Consider the following 27,939-nt stretch of genomic DNA (forward strand, 5'->3'; position numbering starts at 1 on the left):
TTTTTCTGTTCCTGGCCCGATTCTATAGTAGAATTCTAGAATTGGATTCGGCGGCTCGACTCGCGTGATTCCACTAGACGGGAGTCGTGTGATCTTCAAAGCTCCTTATAAGCGGCAGAACGCAGAACCATTATGTAGATGGGGAGCTTGTGCTTTATTTGTTCGGCGATTACATAAATGTACTTCTTTCATGTCTGAAGGAACGGTTTCGACATGCTTGATCGTCTCACGTCAGAGGAGAGTGAATCTCGTAACGGAGCATAGCAGATAAAGCTGGAGAACTCTACCGTTATGATTTCTCCCCCATCAATCCATATCCATACATGTCCATATATGCAGATTTATCGATGGATAAATCGATGGTGCTTGGGTTCTCGAATTCCACCGGTCCTAAGACATGGTCCGTCCCCACATCCCCATAATCATGGATGTATGAGTGGATCATGACCAGTGATCAGTGCTGTAATGCCTGAAGTTTCACCGACCCTCGGAAAGGACAACGTGAACGCGGGAACGCTACTCTGCAGGTGACATGCGGAGTGCCTGATCGAGGACGCGAGTAAGACATCTCACAAGGAGAGACCGGATCCAATCGAATTCAGGGATGGAAAGATTAAAGTTGAGGTTGTGACTCGGGCCAAAGTCCGGCAAAGCTCCGGGGCATATCATTAATCAAAAGTTCTTAATTGGGCGTTTCAATCTTGTATTCGATTACCCGTCGCAAACTTGGTCACGTGTCGGCCGAGCGCCAAGTGCTTCCGGAGCGCCACTCGTGGAGGTGTTCTGGACGGCCAGGGTCTCTAATGATTGACGTAGCTCATGAAGAATTTCTCCGTGCTCAAGTTTTTTCCTGGAATATTCAGTTGGATCCGGCTTTGATCTGTGATAAGCTTGCTTCCGTACACTGATCTCTTGCCGAACAGAGTGAGAGCTCACTGGGCTCATCTCAACTGTGAGCGAAATACCAAACTAACAGCGGTTGCAGACTTGACACCGAAAAATTCGTCTCAGAGAAAATGGTACAGTGTATTTCTTTACCGAGATGCTTGGTTTGATAGCAAGTCAGCTGCTGGTCGGCATTCCTCGAAAAGTGTACCGCGGAGCGCCGGCAGCAGCAGCAGTACCCCTCGTCACGTTGGCAAGGGCCTCCGCTCCTCCTCGTTCTTTGACGTTGACTCCGTTGCTTTCGAGCACTGTCGGACTGTTCCGTTGCTGTTACGGGTCGTGGTACTGCTACCGGTGCCGGCCGTTGTAAGTGACGTTCTCTCCAGACGGTCTAACGGTGCTTTCCGAAAGCCGGCGTTTCTGTGACGGCCCAACGTTGTGTGCCGAAGAGGAGCGTGGCGACACTTTGGATATAACCAGTTCACTGTGGGAAACAAAAGTCCCTGCGCTTCCGTTACCGTGGGACTGGAGTCATAGTGAGACAAGTCTTCGGTGGTGCGTGGTTTCCCAAGAAGAGTCAGAAACGAAATCAAGATTGCTCATGGATTGTTGAAGAGTCAGGTAAGAGCGAGCCGTATGCTCCGAAGCCTTCGATGTAGACCCTGTAAGACGGACGAGGAATCAATCACGCGCTCATGATATCGGTCGGTCTCGGAAATATTCTCGACAATTCAACCACCGATCAGCATTGGCGTCGGTAAATCATAATTCATAATACTTGCCTTTCTGTGGCGTAGAGGATAGTCTGCGTGTTTGCTTTCTGTCGGTCGCACCACGTAACCACATGACGTATCGAGGGATTCCCGCCGAACGTCTCATAGTCAGACTCCCGCCGGATGGTCCCGATTCCAGCTTCGCTCGGTCGCTGCACGTCATTCAGTCTCCGTCTTCAGAGTTCGCTTCCTGTCTTCTGAGCGTGGTCGAGCGTCAACAAGATGTACGAGCAACTCCGAGTGTGCACCCCGCACTGGAAATGACAAGCGGCGCCGATGGAGCTCCTAAGAAATTCCCACTGCTACTGGCACCACATATTCACTGGTGCTCGAGCTTGACAAGACCCGAATGGCTCAGGTGCCGGTGGTGCACAGCCCCCGCCGATTTCTCGGGAAAGTCTGAAATCCCACTATTTGATCAATCAACTCCCACATCTTCGACGGAATTACACGTTTCCGATCGTGGGTCGATTATGAAGCAACATCTCTCCGGAGTTTGTCGCATTCATGCCATTCAGTTCTTGGCACGGTGGAGTTTTGTCGACCTGCCATCAAGGCATTCATATCGCGGCTCCCGCGTTCGCCCCGTTGGGGCTCTTCGGTTCGACACCCGAAAATCGTATATCGATCCAGAGAGATGCATGACTGCGCATCGATTGATCCTTTCGATTCGGACAACCAGGCAGATCTCGAGGCCCGTGGAGTTCGTGGCTCACCCTCCAGGAACGGCCCTAGATCCCCGGAAACTTCTTCAACCCAAGCTTTCAGGACCACTCGAGAGGGGTGAGCGGTCATCCGTCGTGATGTGAAACCCTCCGACATTCCTAATCGTCACTTCCCTACGAAGATGAAAGTCGAGACGACGGGCAAGGTTAAAGCTAGATCACCTCAGCCAAGCAACGATTAACGTCATCGCACAAAAAACATCAAGCAGAATGCTTAGACAGAAATATGCCCGGGATGAGTGCCGTCCTTTCAGCGGGAAGCCGTGGTGTTTTTCGGACGCCGCCGGCGCCGTTGCCGTTGATGTTGTTTTTGTTGTTGTTGTCGTTGATGCCGCTGTGTTGGCCAGATGTTCTTCCCGGGTCAAACGGTCGCATTTCTTACAGACATAGAAAGTCAGTCGTCCCCGCACGGACTTAGTCGCCTAGTAGCTAGTCGGCCCTTAAGCAAACTTCTGAGCTCTCCCGATGGCGCTCAAGACAGCTGATAAGTGTCTTTTGACTCTCCGGGCGCGAGGCTAACTCCGTGTTGGTATGAGCTTTTTCTTGTGGCTGTCCACCGTCAATAATGGCTTCGGACAAGTCCCGGATCCCAAAATATTCCGAAGGAGCTCAGGAGACTCTAATAATGTCAATTGAATCCCTCGAAGCTTGAGGTCTGGTTCCAGAAGATTGCTAGACATTGTTTGTTTACCGAATTGTTCGAAGATCCGACTGCTCGTCGCACGCTTCCTTCTCTTCGTATAGCTGTTTCAAGATTAAGGTCAGAACCGCTGAACTCGTTAGCGGTCGGGGTGAATATGGAGAGTCGTACAACAACTATATTTGGATCAACAGCGAACAACTCTGGGCAGATCAGAAAACCGCATTGCGGAACATCGCTCGCGCATCCAGTGAGCCATTATGAACGGGCCCAGATCTCCTGGAACGCCGGCTCAGACCGCTCGAGCTATGTACAATGGCTCGTTGCAGCGTCCGAGCAAATTCCGGGAGGATGATCGAGTCAGGCGAGATGGGCTCGTGCATCACTCTTCCGATTTGGAATCATCTGCCGGAGTGGCGCGGCACAGCAGGACCCCCCGGGGACGAATCGCGGAGCCTCGAACGCGCACATGTGGATGTTTCCGTTGAGCAAGTGGGGATGTCGACCCGAGCGATGGACGTTCGAGGTCGGAATAGGGACTCTCTTGTCGGTCCACGGATATCTGTCCTGACGAATAATTCGTCCTATATCATTACCTCAGATCTGAGACATGTACGCTTCTTAACTCTACCTTTCACTCTTTCCGGGATCGAATCCGAAAGGAATAGGATCTCTGGAAAACTGTGAATGTCTTAGTTCAGTTCCGAGGGGAAATTCCGTGGTATTGGGAGAACCTTCACGGAGGAATGATCGAGACAAGAAAAGAAGGTGTGAGAACTCTCAACATGGAAACGCAATGAACTTCACTGTCAGTGCTTTGAGCGAAACTACAAAACGGCTTCGCGGAACCATGGAGCATCAAAAATTTCCATTGTTTGGAAATTCTGTGCGTACATTCTATCGCCGCCGTTGTCGGTCGGTTTGACTGCTGATGATATCACCTGTTGAGGGAATTTTGTTCTAAGGCGAGAAAGCCCGTCGGATACCGCGGACCGTCGGTTCGCCTGGATGACAATCACCGCACACGTCGGCCGACGGGTTGACCAAAGCGACAAGGACTGTGGGAGGGAATACGCGGAAACAGGCCTCTGTACATCCCGAGGAATCGAGAGAGGTCCCAAGCGCAGGCGTGATCCCAGATTCCGATCGGAACTCGGACCTTCCGAGGTCGTTCCGCGCTCGTTTCCATTGTTTCTCAGGTGATGAGGTCAGCTCCTTGGGGAGGGATGATCTCACATTTCCGCTCAAGATGTTCCCGCGTCGAGGTTCCATTGGAGATATTGGACAAGTGAGCGAGACGGAGGAACGAATGACAGAAAGCGGCCGTCTGACGACCATTGTTCTCGTCGCCTGTTGTCGGGGCCAGCCAATGGACAGCTAATGATCCGCTTCATCAGATTTAGTTTTTGTATGCGTCACCGACATTTCTGTACTTCCAGCCGTAGAATAGAGTTTGAGGAAGAACTGTGAAAGGTTTCCTCTCGTCCCGTTACCGCGGTTGTCAGCTTTTTTCCCCGAAACAGATGGATGCGTGAATGGATAGATGGGAAAAGAGAGAAAGGAACTCCTTGGACGAGTGCCATCCCTTTTGAGCTACTGCTCTTCAATAGCCCACCGCTGACCCGTCAATAGGCGACCAGAGAGGTCGATCTGGATTAGTTTCGGAGCTCTCATGCCGTGCTCTGGAAACATCACCTACCGGAATTCGGAACCCGCCACCGAGAACTAGGAGGTATGCCGAAGCACTCTCGAATTCTGGAAAGATTTTCTTTCGACGAAAAATCATCGACGGCTCCTGTCTGGAAGTCGAAACTGGATGATAAGAGGTGAATGGACTGGATCTAATGATAACCTCAGATCATTCGGCTCATCACGAGCTTGACCTTTCCTGGGGGAGGCGTGTTCGATATCGAGTGATCCATGATAACAACCAGGAACCCCTCGGCATGTCTTCGAGCCTCGTGAGTTGCCGAAACGTAAATTACGAGAACGCGCTGACTCATGTTCTCATGCACTCGGGAGTTGCAGTCTGACTCCGAAGTGGTTCTTCGCTGTCTCCTCCTCAATTAAAAGGCTTTCCCTGCCGCAGATGCCGATGGTCACTCAGAGGTTCCTGTAGAGCGCCCCGTCCTCGGGAATAAACCGGAGCTCTACTGTCACTCAGTGAGGCAGCTGGGCGGATATTCTAATGCAGAACCCAATCGGCGAGGAGTTCCGCTCGCGTCATTCGGGATTCTGACGCCCCTTGAGAGTTTGCTTCAAGGTTCTCAGTACCTGCTCTCACGCGGTCACATCGTTCACTGACTTTCACTTCTTTCGGTCTATAGCCGGCAATGGGTTACAGTCGGGCACCGATGTTACAACATTCGGAACAACAAGACCCTTACATATTTGACAAATGTTGCGCGTCCGGTAGTCTTGTAACTCGGACCAGTTGTGACGACCACAACGATTCTGTGATTTCAAATTTCACAGCTTCACGCGTTCACTTGAGCGACCACGCCGAGTACCACTGGCGAACGTTCGACTTGTTTTGGGGAGATTCCGTTCCGTTCGATTCGGGGCCGGAAATTCATTACGTTGGAGTAGCGGATGAAGCCGTGGTCAATAAAATCAGATGGAGAGGAAGATGCTCGGCTGCTTCGTTCAGTCGTTCGAAAACGCTCTTCGGCTCGGCTCATGCCGAAGTCGTGGCCCACATGGACTTCGTCACTTACAAAAATCAGCCGGTTCGTTTTTCGCTGTCTGGCTCGCCTGCCGGCTGAGCCAGCGAGCAGGCGGGCGGGCGGCCGAGCATTCGTTTGGTTGCGGCTCGTTCTAGTCATCGGTTCGAGGTTTGTTGACTTCTCGAAAAAATCTCTATCTCCACATATGATTCGGAACCTGCGTAGGAATGCCATGAGCGTTCCGAGGATCATTCGAATTTCTCGAGATGGACACCGAGGCCTACGGTTTCGCGAAACGGAAAGTCTGTTCCCTAGGAAGTCCGAAAGGAGCCGGCCCGGAGATCCGAACGGAGAAAGTGAAGCTCCGAATGAGCTCACGGGAAGTAAGCCAAGGGACTGAGATTTCCTCAAAGATCTGTTGTCCGGGCGATCGATACTCATTCGCGGAACCGCGTGTTCGGATCTCTGATGATGATAAAGATTGAAACGATCCCGATACAAGGAAATAAACCGTTATAGCTTCAAATAGACGAGGCCCAGACGCGATCGCTGGCGGTTCAAAAAGGTTCCGAATCAGATGTAGAAAGTGCCGGATTCCATCGAGAATGAGTTCCGTTCTCCTGCCGATGGTCTACGCGAGAGTATGTGCGTGTTTGTATGTGTGTGTGTGTTTGTTAGCGGCAGGGGTCATTCCATGACTGGGCTTCTTCGGAAATGGGTCGTAGCTCGTCAGTTCGTCCGTCAGTCAGTCAGAAACTCTAATTGCTTCACGCGGCGTCTGCGGGGTCACGATACTTCTTCAGTAAGTCTGTCAAGAGACTTTTTCCTTTTTTTGTCTGCTTTGTGATTCCGCCGGCAGCAACCACAAGAGCGAATACACAATCGAGCAGTGCTACAGAAATCAGTCATAAAGCACAACTTCTGTCGAAGATCAGTGTGCCGTATCGCACGCGCGCACCTCCCGGAAACGAGCGCGTTCGACACTTACGTGACCGACCTTAGTGACTACGATCGATCACAGGAATGCGAGATACGAAACCTGCCGGAGAATAAGAGGGTGGGACCGGAGAGTCTTCTTGAATCTTTCCCCTTGAGATTCGAGATGGATTCTTTCAGAGGAAGTATTCCGAGGATTTCACGTCAATCAAGCTTCGACGAGATTCCTGCGCGTAATAATTAGGAAGGGGCGCGTGAGGAATGTCGGGAACTCCACTGTTCATTTTCCACCTGAGTATTTGGAAAAAAAATCCGATCCGATGGTTTTGTGAGGCGTGCGAGTATTTGAGCGAACGCGACCGAGTGGAACGAACTCCTCCAGGACTCCCTAAATGCCGTCTCGAAAACAGGAGAAATCCATGTAGTCTGCTCTCGTAGCTGGGCTCCAGGCGAGCCCCCGACGATTCGGTAGTAATGGAGACAAGGGGTTCGCGACATCGTTGTCACGATGTCGCTACCGCGGTGGCCGACGCTTATGAAGCATGAGCATTCTGAAACTGTCATCCAATGACGATCGCTGACGCTGACATTCCTCTCAATGTCATTGTCGGTGAACTGTCTTCGAGCGAATTCTCTGCGAAAACGACACTGGATGTATCGGTGGCTCTTCGGTCGTGTGAAGACGTCTCGTTCGTACACTGATGAATGAAGACAATCACCATTCGCGACGATGACCCACATTGCTTGGCATTGGATTTCGCCGAACCAGCTCTAATTCCGACTGTCTTTCCTGCATAAGGACAAGGAGCTCGCCACAGAGTCTTCGAACGGAGGATCCGGATTGGAGTAGGACTGGCTCCGGCTTGATGAGTTCCACATTATACTCGCGACGGATATGGGACCTGGGAAATTCACGACCTGATAATTTCATACCGTTCCAAAATTTTGGAGGGAGTGCGCGAGAAATCGAGTTATTCTCAGGGAATATCGTCTCATGAACAATCACCAATTCCAAACGTTGTCACAGGGAAGTCCGGGTATGTCGAAGCAGGACGCGCAGTGCTCATTGTGCTCTGCGTTATTTCTGAGCTTGACCCTGAGGTCGTTCGCAGTTTTCGAAGTGAAGACGAAGAATTTGGTTTACTGACTGCATTTACTCCGTCACGAGCTCTTCCTTCCCTCCTGGATTTTTTGGACTTCACTGTTCCTTGCGGACCAGAGTCCCGTCCGACGGAAGCCGCCGGCAAGGCGCGGGAAGAGAGATGTGACAATAGGCACAAAGTTTTCCGTGCCGTACCCGCGGATGGATAGGGAAGCAGGAGGAATGGTATTGATGAGGGAACGCCCTACAGGAGATGACGTGCGCGAAATATTCTTCCGTCAGACTGGTGGGCTTGTTGAATGTGCCGCAGTGATTGTTTGTCTTCGTCTCGTTTTCGTTTTTCTCGCCGATCGGCGGTCCATCTTCGGAATTCGTAAACCTCAGCCTGAACTGCTGGATGAGAACGCTCCCTTGATGGGGTCTGACTGTCAAAACGTCACACTAGGAGGAATTTAACCATAACAAATATCATGCATGGTTTCAACACCAGCATTCGAAAACCAAAGGAACAGAATTCTCGTAGTTTCCACGAACGCCTCGCACCAGGTGTCAAGAATATTATCGCAGTTCGAGCCCATGCGTATTTTCCCCGCTCCCCGTGCGATGAGGCGATAAATGTTCATAACAACTCTCTCGATAAGGAAGCAGCGAGATGGATCGATGCTTCGCGTCACCATGATTTGCTCTCAAGGCTTCGAGTTTTGTTCGAAGAAAGGATCATCCAATTTAATTTACCAAACGATGTATTGTAAGTTCTTTGCGTAATCGAGCGAGCCGTCCCGGTGCTCCTGCGGTTTTTCCAGTTTTTTCTTCTGGGCACCACTCGACCTCGACTTCATTGTTCAATCCTACAGCGGTGTTACTTCTGTCATCGGTTCCACAGCCAACAAGGTTATTCTCCGTCAACTTCGTCAACTTTCAACTAGGCTACTACAGCCCGGCCGTCGTTTGACACTTCAGCGAGGACGCTTAGCCGCGAGGGCACTGCAATGCCATGACTTGCCATTTTCATTCCTTCGGACGCACGCAGAAGGATGCTCGGGCTTCGAGCGCACGCGCGCGTTGTTTATCGTGGGCAATCTGTCGGAAATGTGCTCGGCTTTCAAGTGAGCGTATCCTAGACGAGAGACCGTTGTTTTACGCACGTTTCGACCGAAGTGGGTCAGCCGGCATTGTGGCTGGGCGAAGCAATCACTTGATGCATCGACGACCGAGCAACGGACCGATCAATCGGGGCTCCAACTCAATACCACGGCGCGGCGCCGTGTGCGCGCGCGTGGATCGATATGTGGATCCATCGATACCTTCCATTGATATGACTGCATCCATATTTACCCGCAAAGCCGCCTCCCGATGATTGTGAAGTTCGCCTCCTCCCACTCTGAGCAAGCAGATTGGTCTACGATCAGCTTTTTTGATCATCGAGATCCGGAGACGGCTCGGAAGACTCGCTGCTCATGGAAAGCAATCCTTGATTGAGTTGATGCGCTGCTTATTCTCACGATGATTTCCGTGCCGTTTTGCAAATATATCGAACGCTTCATGGCTCCCGTAAGAAGGAATAGATGTAACATTCGCCCCGTGAGAGTTTTTGTTTCATCCCCCCGAATATCTGTGCTGCAAAATTAGCGAATAAGGATCCGTTGTAAAAATGACGGTCTCGATGATCACAATGATCGCGATCGTTATCACAATGAAGATCATGCTCATCGACGTGATAAAGGAGATGTACGCTCGGAGTAATGTCCGGCGAATGCCTGAATTCGCGCGGACAGACGCCGACACTACGAGTCATCGTGATGGAGCACTGGGTCGCTTGAAATGCGAGCTGGTTTTTAGGGGAAACGAGCCGTCCGACACCGATACGGATCCATTTTCACCTAATCTTCGCGATTCGACGTTGTTCAGGGATTTTTATTTTAGCTATGAAGGGCCATTGCCGTTTACACGAGGCGAGAGAATATATTATCGGAGCGCTGCCTGATATCTCTGGGGATTTATCTGCGTTCCGAATTTCGAACAATTCAGCTGACAGTCCCTTAAAACACACCTCATTGAAAATTGTTGCAGGTGGTTGTAGATCACGATGATTCGTTGGATCCTTGCGGCGGTTCTGATTCCGTCGTGTCTCGCTCTCCCTTGCCGGGAATTGTTCCCGGACTTCAAGGAATTCTGTTCCTGCACCCAAGACACCAAAGCTAATGGTACCCGGATAGACTGCAATGGAAAATCGTTCTTCGGCACGTTTGTCGTCCTTCCCTTCCGACAAAACATCATCGAATACTCCCAAAACAACGCTGGTAAGTCACCGGACCGAACGTGTCATTAGCGAACACGTCCACACCAATTTTCCCACCAAACATGGGGACGCGCAGAGCTTCGCTGGAAAAGTAGAACGCTAAACGCTGCCCGAGAGCCCAAATGGAATTAATTAGCCGAAGCGCAGGAATTCCTCTCCGAGAAGAAGAGGCGGAATCAGCGCGGAGTTATCTGCGCTGAAATCACAACCATTTAGCCAGACAGAAATTACAGACTCCTAGTTTTTGACAAACCGAAATGAATCTTCTATGTAAATATCTGAGAGGTGTGTCGAGTGGCGTCGGAAGACTGAGTCTGATTGCCGAGAACATACGGAAACTTCCCTCTTCCAGAGGGAAAGTTGTTTTTGAAGTCATAGTTCCTCTTTCGCTACCGGGAGCGGCCGGAAGTTCTGACTCGAAACTGGACGTGTTCACGGAGTGATTATGAGCCTCCCCTTGAATATGTGAGCTCGGGGTGGATTATGTCTTCTCGGGACTCCCAAATGACTCTTCCCGAAAGTCCAACTTTGAAAGGAGTTCTCGACAAGACATTGTTGTCGCTAAGACGAGGGAAAACAGTATCGTTCCATTTTCTTCCCCCGGATCCCAAACAATCGCTCATTTTTGCTACCCGAGCTAGCGCCCGAGCTGCGTCCGAGCGGAGGGGCTTTCTAAGAGCCGAACAAGCGAGTGCGCAATAGTTCTAGACCCGCTGTCGAGCAAGACTGACTCACTAGTGTCGAACTGTGATCTGCCTAAACCAACGCCGAACATCCAAACACCAACGCATCATATGCATTTCAGATCGATGTCGAGCATTCGTAAAATGAGTAGAGAAGTATTGACTACGAAGCCTCGCGCCGACCCACGACTATTTGGCCGTGTCATCGTGCCAGGGTGATTCTGAACCAATACTCGACTGCTATCTGCGTCGCTGACCTTCACTTCCAGACGAAACTCGAAGCGTCAAAATTAGCGATAAGTGTTTCTGTGACTTCACCACCACATCGACAGCAGTAGCAACGACGGCGTTGACAACAAAGACTTCCGGATCTTCAGGTTGCCGTTGCCTCTTCTTTGTTTTCGGACGCTGCGGGCCCGGGTTTGCTCGGACCGCTCTGAAAGTCGTGCTGCGCTTCGACTTCTGACCATTCTTCTCCGCGCTGGGGATAATCGTCGCCTCGCAATTATAATGAAACAGACGACGAATGCTCAGGGAACTCAAGTCAACGAGACAATGCCTCAGGCGGCTCTCGCCGGGAAGCGACACGATGTGAACCCCAGGGTTCTTCCCGACCAAGGGTTCACCCGCTAAAAACTCAGAAGATGCCCCAGTCGGAGTGAACGCTTGTGATAGTGATGACATTCACGTCTTTCTCATACGGGGTTTCGACGCGTTTCTCCGCCTCGGAACTCATTCCTTAATTTCCTGATGTCACTTTGGGGCTTCTGCTCCCTTCAATTTCCATATTTCTTGGGAGCGGAGCGACTCCATTCGCGTTTGACTTGATTTATTCCGAGCGGAGTTTTGAGCAATCCGTTGCAATCTTTCCATGATTGAATTTACCGAGATAAGAGGGGTTTAAATTATTCGTCTAGTTTCCCGAGGGTCCCGACGGTTCATGGAAAGAATTCAGTTTCCGTCCGTCGATTATTCCGCTCAGACCGGCCGAGCCAAGTAACACAACTGAGGCAACCTTGATAGCGAAACGGAGTTCAGACTCTACAAGGTAATTGAGATCACAGTCCCAAACCACCAGAAACATGAAGAATCGCTGCCGACAATCCGGGATTCCGCTGATCGAGCGCACGCCGCACTTTCATAAGAAGCTTCGGCTTTCCGGGAAGGGCTTCGATGCCGGATCGGGCCTCAGCGCGAAGAACTAAACTACACGCTGGACAAATCGTGCAGCGTAAGTGCTCCGTTTAACGAGCCGACAGATATCGACATTAGGCAGGCAGTGATACGCGATCGCTCGCAATCGCGTCTTCCCCCGCAATTGTATCGGCGTAGATCCGACGCGGAGTCAGCCCGCAGATCCGCCGCCGCTTACGGATCGGCATTTTCCCGCAGAGGCCCGACCGGCTACGGCGCCGCACCGCTTACCACATGGGGGTGGACGCGCACCGCAGCCCCGTTGAAGGGAACCGTTACAATTATTGCACATGCGGCGAAATGTTTAATGTTTCTGACGGGGATTCACGAGACATTCGTTCGAAGTCTCGCGTATATCGTAGCTGGTGGTCGCCGTCGATCTTCCGGTTTGACTGGACGTTCCGGTGGAGCTTTTCGGCATCATTTAAGTCGTCTTCTTTACGGAATGCTCGTTCACATAGCCGAGTCATGCCGATGAAAACTAGAGACGGTAGTTCGTTTGTATCTTCCTCACGTTTCTTTCGCATAGCTGCTGGAATTTCAGTGACTGCTCGATATGCGCTCCTGCGTACCATTGATGCAGGACTCGACGCAACATTTACGGGGGAGGGGGTCAGGCACTCAGTCCGATGACAATGACAGACGTCGGAGATGGACTCTCAGGCCTGTCCCATTCGTTCGGCTTGGAATTTCGGGTCGCTGAATGAGCATGGGCTGATGCATCGCCTCGATTGGCTCTGGAAGTTCCCGTCACAGGATGCTCCATAGGGAGGGATCGAAAAACTCGTAGCTAATCATCGATGATCGAAATTCATCTCATCGACGCATCTATCGTCTTCGTTCGGGAGATGCAGATCCAAGACTGATCGACAGTCTGAATATAGAACTTTTTTTGAATCAGTCCGATTCTTGTCACGGGCCATCATGACTCGTCGGTCGATTTCCCTGTGGTCGTTGGAGCGCACGCCAAATAGTCGGTTCACGAATTCATTGGTTCCGATTCAAGTTCCGCTTTAAACTTCCATTGCAAATGAACGCCGGACGCGATTGTATCTTCCACTCAAAATAATCCATCCATTGAAAGAACCACTATTTAAGTATTCGGGCGCCTCGGTCGCCGATCGGAAATGTTATGAGGTTCATGGGCAGTGCGGTAACAAGATGACTCAATGCGCCGCGAGGAACGAAAACAGCTGAGGACATATCAAGTTCAGTGCCGCTCATTGAGACGGATAAATGAATGGCGAGCAAATATTTGGATGAACCAACGAGAAATGGAAGACGAACCCAAACGGATCCTCGTGGGAGAATCGTTATGCTCTGGATGAGCCAGGGCTCTGCTTTCCGATTGCATGTCAGTCACCCTTTCATTATTAACTCGCTCCCAATCAGGAGAAAAAATCTTTCGAGATTGTTGACAGGACACTCTGCGTGTTGCAGAAATGATCTTCCGGTCCACAACCACAAAGGAGCAGGGCTTCGCTCGTGACGAATTCAGAGGTTGGCCCCAGCGATATTCTGATGTGTCTAAATGAGATAAGCTGAATCAGCTGAGACGTGCATTTCCGGTTTAACATGAACTTGTAGATTGCTCTCTCTTTGGCCCGCGTTCAGGAGAGAAACTCGAATTCGGGCAGGTGCGAACACGGACAAGTGGGCCAAAGCCAACTGGGCCAAACACCAACTGGGCCGAAAACCTACTGGGCCACGGGACCAACTGGGCCAAAACCAACTGGGCCAAAAACCGGATGGCTGAGAGAATCTCAAACTCAGTAAGATAAGATGCTGCTTGAAGAGACTACATCCCACCCGGAACGCTTTTAAGCAGAGCCTCGTACTGTAACTGTAAGCGATGCTTTACGGGAATCGTATTGAGGGAGACGCTCCTCCTGAGATTTTGGAGTCGTTATTACGCAGGAATCGAGTACAAACAGCTTCAGTTATCTTTGGATTCTATCTATGTAGATTGAAGAGCCGCAGCTGTTTGATTGATTTGGGCGTGAAGTAACTTGATTCTTCCGTGCCTCTTCGCGGTTCCCCGTGCAACCATGTCGGGTCGGTGACGTGCTTAAGAAGCAACCCCTCAAGTAAGCCGTGCCTGAGTGGAGTATCGTTGGAGAACAGCAGACACGACATTCTTCCGATCGAGGTCCTAATGTTTCCTCAAAATTCTCCTATTTTACCCATGTTGGAGCACTCGGCAATCATCCCTGGGCAAACCGATTTTTGGCCCAGTTGGTTTTGGCCCAGTTGGTTCGTTGGCCCACTTAGTTTTGGCCCATTTGGATTTTGGCCCAGCTGGTTTAAGCCCAGTTGTCCTGCACCGCGGGCAGGTGTTCTTCGATGGGCGATGGGGGGAGAGAGGAAAGGGGATGAGGATGTGCTTCTCGATAAGCGTCTCTCGGGGGAAACTCATTCGGGACTCCCGTCGGACGGAAAGGCTGGGGAATACAAGCGATGGTTCTTCCGACGATCGATCGGTTTTTCGATCGAGCAGTTGACTTCATCAGTGGGTGATGGACATCCTACGACCAGACACGGGCTATAGTGATACTTTAAGTTCTTTCTTATTCGTTTCCGTCAAACAATGCGAATCCATTCCTGTTTCGTTCATCGGGAAATCCAGGCAACCGCGGTATCTTGCTAGTGGGATCGTCGCATTCTAGATATCCTGCGCGATCTCCCGGAAGATCTGCGCGCCGATGTATGGAAGGCGTCCTGATCGTTCTGTCTTTTGTTGAATTCACTTCAAATGCGTCTGGCGACGGACATTCTATCCCGGCTGTCGAGCACCTATTGAGCGCGTAAGCCGGCGACGAGCCTCCCGGAGTCCGAGGGGTCAAAGATTTTCTTCTTTATTCTGCATTCGTTTCTGCTGCCAATACAGGCAACAGACCTTGCTCCTGTTCACGGGTTTGTGCAGACACACGCGATGTCTCACAAACCTGTGGGACAAACAGTCGGAAACATTCAGAACAGGGCACCACGTTCACGTACTCTCATCGATATGGTTTCTTCACTGGAGCATTTCCTCAAAAACTGTTTTTTTCCCAGGCTTGCAAGACTTGGAATCACAGCTGTTCACCGCGAGCGATATACCCCTCCAAAAACTCGACTTCTCGTCCAATTTATTGAGGCGGATAACGGATAAGGTTTGTAAGACGGAATTTCTCATTCGAATGCCCCTGCTTTAAGAAGCGGATTTGTATGCTCTGAGACACGGGTGTGCTTCTCACGAAAATGATTTTTACTTCGATTCGAAAACGATGGACCAATACGACCATGAATAGACACCCCTTCTAGGGCGGAGTATTGACTAATCGCAAGATTAACGAAAAATTCACCAGGACGTACATGCCGCTGATAATTTATAAGAGGCGACGATCCGAGCGGAGAGAATTGAAAGCGTCTCTGTTCGCTCTAGGTGTTCGATGGCATCGAAGACACTTTGGAACACTTGGACCTCTCCCACAATCTTCTCGGAGACCAACTGAACCCAGTGTTCGGCTCGAAGGAGTTCAACAAGCTGACTAATTTGAAATATCTCGGCCTGAGAGCCAATCAACTGAAGGCGATCGGCGACAACACTTTCCGAGGAATGAAGGCTTTGAAGGTGAGCACAAGAGAAGTATTCCAGCAGCGCGGACCCCGGCGAGTCGCCAATGAATGAGCAGGAAATCTGAGAATAAGAGCGGGGAACCAAATCTAGAAATGATGATCCAGATGGCTCGAGAATCGCATTCGCTAGTCGTCGCGTCCTTTCATTCCGCGAATATAATTATTTTTCTTTCTGTCGAATCGAATACCATTCATGAATTGAAAGCGTTGGACGTAGCGTTGGTCCGTTTATAGCACCCCGACAAGCGATGTGAACACAGAAATGTGGGTCTGAATAGCGAGCTGAGCAGAATACGTAACATGTCAAAGTTTCACTCCAAGAAGAGCGACCGGCATTGCTGCCCGCGCACCCGCCCGTTCGTCCGCCCGCTATTTTCCACTTTCCTTGAATCCGTGTTTTGGGCGAAGGTTTCGCCTCGGACGTGTCGGGCCGTATTGTGATGACGTTTTTCGGAATTTCGGTGAAGTTCAGCTTCTTAGACTAAAGAAGCGAATTGGCTCACTCTCGATTGCGTAATGTATCTTGCTGGCGCGCTCTCACTGTTTTTCTCGTTTTCTTGTCATGTCGTCATTGTCTCCCTACGCTCTTTGTTTCTTTTTCCAAGTCTCGATCCTTCCCTATGTCGTGGATTCTCTTTCGATGATCTGGCAGGATGGGTTGTTCTGCCTCCTCTGGGCCGCTTCCCGAATCCTGACCTCCCACGATCTCCGGGCACATGTGATTCGGTACGATCTTGCCTGAGGCTCTGGTCGAATGTCATAGACGGGATCCCTATGGCCGCATCCGCTGGAGTCCTCTTTTCGGATCGCATCATCAATACAGAATCCATGGTCGAAATCTGTGGTCGAAATCTGAGGACTCACACGCTTTCGTTGCTAAGCCAATCATACGCGAAAACGGACGTCCACCGGCTAGGCGACGGGAAATCGCTGATCAATCCCTTCGGAGGGGTCACGTCGTGTCTTTCCTAGCAAATCTTTCGTTTTTATTTCCTCCGACCGACGGCGACCGCTACAGGGAAGGTGAAGCTAAATATTTCTCCGATTCTGACTGATGCATGAAAGAAGTCCATGACGCCGCGCCGCCGTCCGCCGCCATCGCCGCCGCTTCGGTGAACTGATCCGAGCGAGCGTCCGAAATTAGCCACCGGGTCACCGAAGGAATCCGTCGACGCTAGAATTTGTTCGAGCAGCGAGCGTTCCTCCTTCTCCCGGCTGGGATACATGAACATTAACGACGCTCTATCAATCCGCCTGTTTCAAACAGTTGAACGCGTATATATGATCAACCTACATTCTCAAACGAGCTAGCACAGCAGTTGGTCGGCTGGTGGGCCGGTCCCTCGGCCGATAGGACTCACCTGCGGACATTGCGACGAGAAGATCGAGGCATTGAGACATAAATCGCGATAATTTTCGTGAAGAAAAAACTCCCAGCCCATGATCGCTGACAAAATCACATCCGACGGATTGTCGATCAGATCGAGCGGCGAGATCCCGTCAAGCTAAGCCCATGATCGGTTCCCGTCGAAAAAACTGAAAGTGAGAGCCGGGAACCGATTGCTGTGGGATCAAGAGCTCTTGAATTACTTATCAGCAGTTCTACATATCGTGGTCTGTCCAAAAACGGCTGCGCTCCCGGATTTCAAAGTCATGGCCGAATATCGTAATCACAAGAAAGTTTTTTAAACCGTCGTGTCGAAAAAATCCTTGCGAGAGTGGATCGTGGGAGGAGTGGTCTGTGGAGCACTCCCCCGAGCTCATGACCTTGCTCTTGATCAGCACACGAGGCTCATGTCGTTTCCGAGTTCGTTTCAAGCTGATTCAAAAGAGTCACTCGCGCTCCAGTCTGTAAGGTTTTCGATCTGTCACAGGGTCCCGGTGACGAGAGCCTGAGAACGTCGAAGTTGAATTCGTCGGGGTCGGATATATTCGCTGGTTTTCAAATGCATTCCTCCGAGTTTTCCCCACGTCCCATACGGGAGGGGCAAGGTAACCTCTCGCGTAAACGCATTTTGACGTCGTGGGTCCTCACAACTCTGCATTTACCGTGAAAACTTTTCCACGGCGCGGCGGAGGGCCTAGCAGGAAAAAACAGTAGCTTTTTTCCGGGCGGGCGAAGGCTCGATTTGACAATCACTCCAGAGTGCATCTTCTTTGCTCCCAGTCGATCTCGCATGAATTGTATTGTATTGAACCTGAGGTAGGTGTTGGACATCAACTGCGAGTCCCGGTGAGGTGTTTCCGAATCGAGGGGTCAAGAATGAACGTCGACTTGCAACTCAGATAGAACGCCTTTCCTCTGGACTCTAAAGTTTTTTGATGAGACTCTCAGGATCTTTCGATGTTTGTCAGTTCCGCATTGATATGTGGAGCGCCGTATCTCATCCGAGTTTGACCCTCCGTGAAGCTTTGCGCACAAAGTTCCGGGTCGTTTTGTTCGGGGGAATCGAAGCAGACTGGCGAGAACGGATTTTGGAAATGTGTGAAATCAGTGAGACGTTTTCGTTTGTCCAACATGCCACGCGGTAGAAGATACACCCGAAATCGCTCTCCGGCGGAATTCTTGACCAGTTTGTGTGATTGATGTTTCCGTCATTCGCGTGAAAATCAGATCGGGGTCAGCCATCACGTCGGCTGCTCACAGCACAGATTGGAAATCGATACGAAAGCCGAGCAACGCAATTTCAGAATGCAAATAAACTCCTTCCATCTTCTTCCGATAGCCGATCTCGATTGTGTTTTTGTGGCATTCTTTTTGTTAGTTGAAAGCAGCTCTTGTAACAATTCCAAAATTCCGCAGTCTTGGGAAACCAGTTGCGTAGCCGTTCGGAGCGTTCGGCTCTAACGAGATACTATCGAGCTGTCGATGATAACAAATCGGACACTGTTGATGAACGAAAAGAGTCAATCAGTCTAATCCGGAATGTTTTTCCTTCCAGAAATTGGATTTGAGTGATAACGAGCTCCAATTGCTGCCGTCGGCTGCTCTGAAATTCCTCGAAGATGCCCGCGAAATAGACCTGAGCGCTAATCGAATCAAGAGCGTCTTCGAATTTCCGCATCTGGAGAACCTTGCAGTGCTCAGTCTAGCGAACAATTCCATCTCATCCGTCGAGGTCGAGGGCTTGTCCCATTTGGAAAGCTTGGAAACCTTGGACTTATCATCCAACTACATCAAAAGCGATCTTCATCTCGCCGGCCTCGGCAGCATTCACACGTTGAACATATCCAATAATTTATTCCAAGAGGTACCTCTGAGCATCAAGAAACTTACGTCTCTTTCGAAACTGGATATTTCGAGAGCTAAAATCCGCAACTTGGGACACAGTCCCTTCGCCCAGCTGACGAAACTCGAATACCTCAATTTGGCCTGGAACGAGATCGTCCAGATTCAGTCGAATACGTTCCAAGGACTCGCCCGTCTCAAGACTCTGATTCTCGATGCGAATATCATCAGGAAGTTCGAAGAGTCCCATGTCACCGATATGGAGCTCCTCGAGGAGCTCTCCCTCAACGACAACCAGCTCTTGTCGTTTCCCACGGAAATTTTCCTCAAACTCAAAAGCCTTACGATGCTACACCTCAACTTCAATCGCATCGCCGCCATTTCTGCGGAATTGCTTCGATACGCCACGAAGCTCCGGTATCTGTCATTGGACCACAACCTTCTAACCGAGATCCCCGAGGGCACTTTCCGTGAGATGTCCAACTTGAGGGTACTGCGACTGCGTGGGAATAATTTGAAGAAATTCACCCCGTCGAGCTATGCCGGTCTCGAGGGATCTCTCAAGCATCTCGACATCGGGGAGAATCAAATCAACTACATGCCGATGCTGAATTTGAGCGCTATCGAAATTCTCGACATCAGCGGTAATCAACTAGTGAACTTGCACTCCAAGATGTTCGCAACCTCTGCGAAGCTTAAGAAGCTCGTTCTCTCGAAGAATCTTTTCAGCAAAATCGACCCGGCATGGCTCGAGAATCTCAACGAGCTTGAGTACTTTGATATAAGCGGTTGCCAAATATCGATAATTTTTGATAACACTTTCGGAAGCTCGTTCAATGCCAAGTACCTTAACTTGGCCAACAACGGTCTCGAAGCGTTCGGAAGAAGTATCAATGTGGAAAACGTGGAAGAGCTCGATCTCAGTGGGAACTACCTCACCGATGCGAAACTCAACGTGAAGAAGCTGCGAAAACTCAATCTCTCTTACAACAGATTGCGAGCTTTCAATATCTCGTCTAACTCCCCCTTCAGCCTGACGAAGATCGATCTCTCCTTCAACCGCCTCCAGGAGCTCCGGGATGACCTTTTCGGAATCCATCTCGCCCTGAGCGACGTGAATCTGAGCAACAACATGCTCACACAGTTATCGGGTGATAGTATGCGTAGTTTCCCCAATGTCAAGAATCTCGATCTGTCCGCCAATCAGCTGCAAGTGATTCAACACAGAACGTTTTCTCCTCTGAGGAGTCTGTCCCATCTCGACCTGTCCATGAACCAGATCAATAGTATCGAGGGCACACCATTCGCGAACTGCTCGTCTCTGTACAGCATCGACCTCAGTCACAACGCGCTCGAAGCTCTCACCGAAGAGTGCTTCAACAATCTTTCGAGGCTGCGTTTGTCGCTGAAAGACAATCAACTGCACACGATTCCGCAGAATACGTTCTCGAGGAGCAACGTCTTCGCACTGGAAGCGATCGATCTCGCAGAAAATCAATTCTTCGAATTCCCCGAAATATCCTTGAGACGTCAATACTCCGTGATAGATAGAGCGAACTTCTCGATGAACCTTATTCGCAGCATTCCATCGAACGCCGACATTCTCGTCAATGTGAAACACATAGATCTTTCGCACAATCCGCTCACATCGGATGCGCATTACGTTCTTCTCGGGGAACCGAAGTCATTGCGGACCCTACACATAAGCAATGTTTCGCTCCGTGCTATTCCAGACTTAGAAACGCCGTTCCTACGAGAACTCGTCGCGTCCGATAACGAAATCAGTGGTTTGGCGAAATCGACCTTCAAACGGGCGAACGGTCTGATCAAACTCGACCTCGCTGGCAACAGAATCGTTAATTTTTACGGAGTGGATACATCTCTCCCGAGACTCGAACATCTCGATCTGAGCGGCAACCAGCTGTTCGAAATAAATAAGAAAACATTCCTCGGTCTGAGCGAGCTGTCGACGTTGAAGCTTTCCGGTCTGAACAATTTGACTCGACTCGAGTGCCAGTCGTTGAGCTCACAAAAACGACTGAACAACCTCGAGGTTCTCGGATATCCGAAAATCAAGGAGCTCGACTATTCATGCATCGAGATCTCGAACTCGTTGGAAACGCTCATGGTGGAGATCAAAGCACCCTCACTTGGCACCCAGCTCCACAAACTCTACAATCCAAGAATGAAGAAACTCCTCATAGCAGGAGACACTTTGGAGCAGCTCTCGCCGACGTCGTTGGCCGGACTCCGATCCGAGAGACTCGAATTAATCTTTTACAACACAAATATCCGGAACCTGCCGGCGTCGCTCTTCCTACCGCTGCCACTTTCCTCACGTATTCGTCTGTCTGCCGAGTACAGCCAAATCATGCACGTGGACTCTCATCTCATTCAGCTTATCAACGGCAGACCCAATTTCATGGTCACGTCATTCGAAGGAAGCCCTCTACAATGCGATTGCAACTCCACAGATCTTTACCATACCCTAATGACCAAGCCGGAGAAATTCTCCGAAGCCGGAACCCTCCGGTGCTATACCCCGTTGATTCTTCGGGGAATCCCGCTGGTCAACCTCCAGGAGACCCAGCTGCGATGTGATAGTGACTTTGTTACAACCGATATCTCATCGAACGATCTGGGTCGGGGAGAGAGCAACTCACCCGCGGCTTCGTCCGAGGACATTTTCAAGTTGGACGAGAGTTTGCTGAGGAAACCCTACCGACCTTCGCCCACCCTCGTTCAGGACCTGGTCGTACGGAAGACCGTGGTCTTGGATCCGCCTTTCTTGACCAAGGTCGACATGCTCATCATTATTATAATTTCTGCCATTGTAGTCACGGTGACAACCATAGCAATCGGTGTCTGTATATGCAAGTGGTACAATCGCGAGGAGGAGAGCCCTTACCCCCCAACTTGGGGACCGCCGCACATTGCCATGCCCCTGCCCTCGAAATGCACTTGTGTGAGGCCTCCTTCCGCGCCGTGCACCTGCCGGACACCGGGTGCTATGACAATGAGGGGCCGAACCCCTGACCCCTACCAACGCGCCATGTCCAGAGGTCCACCTCCTACGATGATGATGCCCACCCCGATGCATCATAGGAGTACGATGTGGGACGCTCAATCGTGGCGGTAGTTAGATGCCATCTAGGTACGAGAGAAGCATGTAAGTAGAAACTTCAGCCATCGGTTGATCAATCGATAAGTAGGTTGCGAATTGAGCTCATATTGTAAATATTAGGTAAGAATGAAGGTTGTGCTTGTACTCATTGCGGAGCACACGTGTTGCCACAACTCACATGTTCGACGTCAGTTCTAGAATAAATATATTTATTCATCAGACGAGGACAAATCATCGTCATTCGCCGCCCGAGGTTCGAAGAAGTCTGATATGAGCTCTCCTGGAATCCTTACGGAGATCCCAGTCCCCTCGGAGAATCCGCCTGGGAAGTCATTTTAGCTTTCGTGCGGCTTGACTTGCTCAGGAGTCAATCAGCTGCTCGCTCGTCTCGATCTTTCGGCTCAGAGCATGTCTGGGAATCGGCGAGGAAACACACCGAATCAAAGAATTTCTAATTTCAATTTACGAATGAATTAATTCGGCCTGTTGTTTGGCTCGACTCATTACGCTACCGACAGCGAAAGCTCTATCCGGGAGTCTTCGAGGAGCCGCGATCCGTTCACCGATACCCGACCATGGGCATGCGATTTGCGCTTCTCTTCGCGATATCCACCCTACCTTTGAGCTACACGAAACAATCGTTTGTACCAGTTGCTCCTTTCAAGAATGTTTGCGCATTGACACCGGCGCGAATCAACGAATTCCTGACGTGTACACTGACTCGAGCTATTGGCGATAATCGGCTCAACCTCGTCAAAGACTTCGAGATTCAGGTAATGTGTTCGATCCCTCCCCTGGTTGTGCGGTCCGGTTTCCTCGCGACAGCCAAGATGCTGGCTCCATCCGGAGCGAGAACCTCCACGCTCTATCAGTGATTCGGACTCTCTAGATTGCAGCTTTCGGACAATTGACTATGGGTGAAGTGGTCCGAATGATGTGCAGGAGCATGGGCGATGACGGCTTCGCAGCCATGAACAGCTACATGGAATCGCTCGACACGGACCAGGATCGGGCCTACATGAAGGACAGCATAAAACTCTGTGGTGGACCGAATCTCGACATTGAGTAAAAATCCTCCAAATACCCTGGGTGTTTGTTTACCGCGGATGCGCATTCGATTTGATCGATCAACATCGCTCCCATCAGTCCGTCGTCTAAGGAAAGCGCGATGCTTGGGGTTCCTGACCCTTCGGAGTCTCACTGACCTGAGACTCTCTACATCGGACTCGCTGAGTGTTTTATCAATACGAACGATCTCATCATCATCATGGGGTTATCAAACATCAATTCCGATGCTAATAGTTTTTCCTCGGACAGCAATCTCGCTCAAGGGAGTAAGATCATCCCGAGTCCACTGTGAATTATTCCTTTTAATGTGTGAGCCCCCAGCTCAAGTTCGGCTCAGAGCTCTCGCACCAACGATCCTTATTCCCGCTACGGAGCTGTACCAGGAACCGGAGAGAATGGGCTTTTTATTCATTCCACAAAAAATGAATATACATCATTAGGAACGAAGTCACGACGGATTTCTGAGAACGGGTGTGGCAAAGAGGATTAGCTCTCGGTTACGGGTGAAATTCATTCGTCAAATTCCGAAGACGCTCTTAGCGTTGAGCCGACATTGGCAGATTACGGCTTCGAGCGGGATGCCGCGAGCTTTTGCGACTCCCACTGCCGTGTAGATGACATCTCCGGGCATGGTTCCCACCGGCCGACCCCCATCGTGGAGACTCGGGAGTCCATTCTTGAAATACGGTGAGTCCGTCTCAAGCAATATTCGATCGAATGGGATCCGTGCTGCGACCTGCTCGGTGAAATATCAATATTCAGCCTTCGGGGTCATGTCAAGGGCTCCCGATCGGAGGTCTATGTCAAGTGAACTTATGAGCAAGTATGTGTAAGAAAGAGAATATCCGGGGAAATGTTTCAATTTCTCGCGGGGTCACCCACCTTCATAAGATCGGACTGCGTATTGATTAAGGTTGTGAATCCAATATAGCAATTTTTGAAATGGCTGAGCCAGTCGTTTGCTTCGTCCCAAGTTCTGTAAGGTAGGCTAGAAGTCAACCCCCTTCGGAATCCGAGAACTGATTCCGATGAATCCTCGTCGCTTTCAAATTATCCATATAGGTATATCCTAATATGTTATTAAGGGCTGAGGAACCTCACCCTGTGAAGCAGTGTCGGTGTATCTTATGATGTCTGGGGACGAATTTCCGCATGAACATCAGAGTTTCTTCATTATTGTCATGGACACGCGTGTGGATCACCAGGGGGAGACCGTTCTCGATTCCGATCTCGGCTTGACTCCGGAACACTTCTTTCTGTACCTCTAAGCTGACATGGTTCCTGTAGATCGTTGCCGAAGAAAACATTAGGCCACGTTGCCCTCGGGGACGATCTGTCCAGAGACCCGATCGCTTTGAAGACGACGATTGCCTATGCTTTACTTTTTCGAAGTGTCTAGTCCGATTTCTCCTAAAGCGACGATTTTCGTTTTGAATTTGTGCAAACAAGCGCGCAGTGCGTCTTCTGAATATTGGTCTGAGAAATGCGGATGTATCCCGAATGTCATCCAGATCCGCTCGTCCTGAAAAACCTGAGCACGGTCGAAAGCGATTAGACATAATGCGAGAGAGAACCTGCCTGAGCGGGGAAAGAGGATACATCCCTCGTGCTCGAGATAGTAATCAATCAATCAATTCCTCGCACCTCGTTGAGCATCGGTGAGGAACACGTCAAACTATTTGGCTGACAGAAGGCTGCGATTGCACCCTCGTAGCACGACGGGAACCGGGCTGAGAACCTCTGTAAGAAGCTCGATTGTATCGCTCACTCGCCGAACTGTGCGAATTTCGGAATTCGACGAGATAGTGAGATATTCCTCGGAGATTAGGTGGAGCAATACTGACCTTGAAGAAGTCTTTCCAGGAGGACTCATGCGAGTTATGAGTATTCAGAGTGAAGTCTATGTGCGTATGAGTGTCGAGAAGGCCGGTGGTCAATTTCGTGTTGATATCTGAAAAAGGCTCATTCTTGCATAGGGTACAGACTCAATCGAATCTTCTCCTAGCCTATAGGGGAGGCTCTGTATTCACCGATTCCGTGGAGAACTGTCCCCAATTTCCCGGTTGAAACATCAGCCGCTGCGCTGTCCCGAGCATCGATGTCCGTCAACGAATTTTTGACTTTGAGATCTATGTGACTCGCCGCGTGCCGTCGCTCCGAATCGGCAGACTGGAAGCCAGATATAACTGATTCAGACGCGAACGGGATAAAACCATAGAGGTTCGGAAATGAAAAATTAGTGTTCCGATATCCCGTTCCACGGGTCGGCTTGGTAGAGGTCAAGAACAATCGGACAGAGATGAGGAAGAGTCCACGAACCGCGCCATTGAGTGCTTTACGGCTGCTCAAATTCCTTTCCGTACGGAGATCTACAGTGCTTTTGGGTTTCGGGGCTTCTCTCCTCGGCGAATCGCTAGACCCTAGAAGAAATCAGCGAGTATACTCGGATGGAACAACAGTAAGACCTCGGACGTGTTCCGATGGAGTTGTGTGACGAACAGATATCGAGCAGGTTGGCCTGTCGCCCCGGGAGGGAAAAATGGCGAATGGAGAAATTGTATGTATCTAGTAAGTCGGATCATTGTCCGGTCGAACTGGTCTTTCATTTTTCCTCCTTCATGAATCATGATTGTGGAGGAGAAGAACGACTACTTACAAACGACTGCTGTCTTTTGTGGGCGAGGAACTGCGGGCTCCGGAGTTGATTTCGTGGGTTTCGGTCCTAGACGTTCATGAGTTGCAACTTTCCTGGCCTGAGGAGCCTTGTCGTCAACGAATCCTCCGAGTCTCGACTTGACGGAGGTCCCCTCGTTCCTGAATCGCTTCGCGCGCTCTTCGGAATCCTCGAAGGAAAGAAAACGACTCTAAAACTCGGAAGGCCTCTGTCTTGCGTGAGGAGAAATGCGCAGGCTCCCGTATCAGTATAAGTGGGCCTCGCGGACTGGACGATTCGTGCAGGCTGAAGATGAATGACCGGAAAGCACCGGCGATTCCATGGTGCCTGAGTTTTCTGTATTTTTGCGATACCGTCCTCATATCTCATATCAGTCTAAGCCTCGGAGTTTTACCGCGTTTCCGATAGTGGTGACCGGGACTCGGACTGAATATCAGTTCGAGGGACTCAGACCCCGCGGAGACAAACTGTATGCATGTTAGACTAAATGATTTTGCAACGAAGACGAGTTCAATCAGTCGAAAAAAGCCCTTTCTTCGCGCGGCTTGCGAGCCGGAGTGCCCATCGGGGGGAATGGGGACGGGATCCAGTTTCGCTAGCGAAGAGGACACCCCCGACACAATCTCATAATTTGTGCATCAATGTGCTTCACTTCGGGCGGGCCACGTCATTCTTGGCGCGAGACGTGAGACGTATCCGTGGACGACATCGATCACGCATAGTCTGCCGGTATAGGAAATCAGAACCGCGACTGCTCGTCAATACGTTTGTCATGGCTGGTGTAGAAACTCTGATGATGGCCCGAAATTATTGGCAGGCATTAGAACTCCTGCCCTGACTCGTCATCTGAACGGATTTGTCACGTAGATCTTGACAAGGAACGACAGCATAGACATCATGCCGCTTTTGGGAAGAATATGAGTTGCGACGATCGAGAGAGTTTCCGAGGCACCTTTCGAATTGGAGAACTCGCAATACTCACATTGGGCGCTCCTCCGCCTGATATTCGCTTGAGGCTCGTCATTCGTGGTGTTTTGCGTGACAAGCCACTTCTAGCACAGAGACTGGTAAAATCCGCGCGCCTCCAACAGCTGAAAATGGTCTTGCCGGAAAAATATTGTTTTGCCTCTCCGTGCGCACAGCTGACCGCGGCAGCGGCGGCGGAGACAACAACAGTGGCGCGGCGGCGCGCCGAAGAGGAAATAATAGTCTGCTGCCGCAGACTGATAGGGCGCGCTAGCCTCCTCGAAATCGAGAGCTGCCGACCGAAAGAAGACCGTCTAAACGTGCATTGGGCTCCCAATCCCGACCAGTTAGCGAAACAAAATCCTGCGAAGGCAAACGGGGGAGAAAAATGGATGTCCCGCGCGGATTTGGTGCGGGGCAGCATTCCATCCCGGACGAGAGAGACTTATTCGACTCGGAACTGCATCAGAATCTTCTGTTGCCTGCTAGGAGAGATCAGACAGGCCTCGAATGAGTTTCCAAACTCTGATTTAGTCTACGTGAAGAATCGAGATGGGCGATCGAACGTGTATCGCACCCGCGATTATCACGAGGCTCGGACAAGAAGATGCAGATCGGTTCACCGCTTGTTTCAACTCGCGGACACAAATGCCAGAACCGGCTCGTCGCTGAGAGAGGATCAGGAATGCGAACATATTTGTTCCGTACCACTCTCGAGAGACTCGACACCGACCTTCACAACACTCTGCGAACAAATATCTCTCTTTAGCGCCTCGAGGACTCAGAAGAAGCTGTCGGTTGGCCACGATGACCTTTCGGGGAATCGAGAGTTTGTCAGATTCTCCTGCATCCTTCGAAGTCTGGGAGTCCTCCAGAGTCTGAAAGCTTATGTCTCCGAGTTCTTAGAGTGGCTTCCCGGACCATTAGCTTCAACCACCCAAGTCTGGCTGGGTGGGGCGCGGATCCTCCAGCGAATTTTTCCTGTTACCGGGAAACCTGAAACATCCTCTCGGGCAAACCGTTACGGAGCCTTCCGAAAATCTTTCGCATAAGGGTTTCGACGATACGATGCCTCTCCTGCCCCCGACCCTCGACGAGAGAGCCGGAATTCACGCAAAATAAAAGGTAGCGAGTCCGAGGTTCTCTTCTGGGGTCTTGGCGAGCAGGTATCGAGCTTCCTTGCCGATGCTTCCTTATGATCTGATGGCAGGAAAATCTTCTCGGAGTCATGGCAGAGAGTTCGCTCCAGATCAGAGCTCCGGGACGGATCTCGGACGCCCTGCGGTAATTGAAGACGTCGGAGTCTGCGATCGACAATCGGAGATCGGAGCTTCCCCAATCCCTTAGTCGAATCTCG

The 27,939-nt window shown here is 50.6% G+C and overlaps 2 protein-coding genes across 2 annotated transcripts; one reads left to right on the top strand and one right to left on the bottom strand.

Moving 5' to 3' along the window:
- Positions 1-1,427: 1,427 nt before the first annotated feature.
- Positions 1,428-21,912, top strand: LOC100899701 (chaoptin). The gene is made up of 5 exons (XM_003743819.2): positions 1,428-1,506; positions 9,798-10,027; positions 14,958-15,055; positions 15,328-15,516; positions 18,464-21,912. Exons 2-5 carry the CDS (start codon positions 9,814-9,816, stop codon positions 21,887-21,889), a joined length of 3,927 nt encoding a protein of 1,308 aa, XP_003743867.1. The 5' UTR covers positions 1,428-1,506; positions 9,798-9,813; the 3' UTR covers positions 21,890-21,912.
- A 1,547-nt stretch (positions 21,913-23,459) lies between these two features.
- Positions 23,460-26,093, bottom strand: LOC100899840 (putative deoxyribonuclease TATDN2). The gene is made up of 8 exons (XM_018639697.1): positions 26,085-26,093; positions 24,973-25,111; positions 24,787-24,893; positions 24,587-24,682; positions 24,325-24,473; positions 24,044-24,223; positions 23,825-23,918; positions 23,460-23,678 (listed from the first exon to the last, which is right to left on the bottom strand). Exons 1-8 carry the CDS (start codon positions 26,091-26,093, stop codon positions 23,460-23,462), a joined length of 993 nt encoding a protein of 330 aa, XP_018495213.1.
- Positions 26,094-27,939: the final 1,846 nt, after the last annotated feature.

This window comes from Galendromus occidentalis, unplaced genomic scaffold (genome assembly GCF_000255335.2).
Source record: "Galendromus occidentalis unplaced genomic scaffold, Mocc_1.1 scf7180000077451, whole genome shotgun sequence".
Taxonomy (NCBI): Eukaryota; Metazoa; Arthropoda; class Arachnida; order Mesostigmata; family Phytoseiidae; genus Galendromus; species Galendromus occidentalis.

Bases quoted from the DNA above. Each gene is read 5' to 3' on its own strand.
- LOC100899840 (XM_018639697.1), bottom strand. The intron at 24,894-24,972 runs GTGAATACAGAG...AGCCTTTTTCAG, and splicing joins GACAGTTCTCCACGGAATCG to ATATCAACACGAAATTGACC. The intron at 24,474-24,586 runs GTGCGAGGAATT...GACCGTGCTCAG, and splicing joins CCTCACCGATGCTCAACGAG to GTTTTTCAGGACGAGCGGAT.
- LOC100899701 (XM_003743819.2), top strand. From the start codon at position 9,814: ATGATTCGTTGGATCCTTGCGGCGGTTCTGATTCCGTCGTGTCTCGCT. The intron at 10,028-14,957 runs GTAAGTCACCGG...TTTTTTTCCCAG, and splicing joins ATACTCCCAAAACAACGCTG to GCTTGCAAGACTTGGAATCA. The intron at 15,056-15,327 runs GTTTGTAAGACG...TGTTCGCTCTAG, and splicing joins TGAGGCGGATAACGGATAAG to GTGTTCGATGGCATCGAAGA.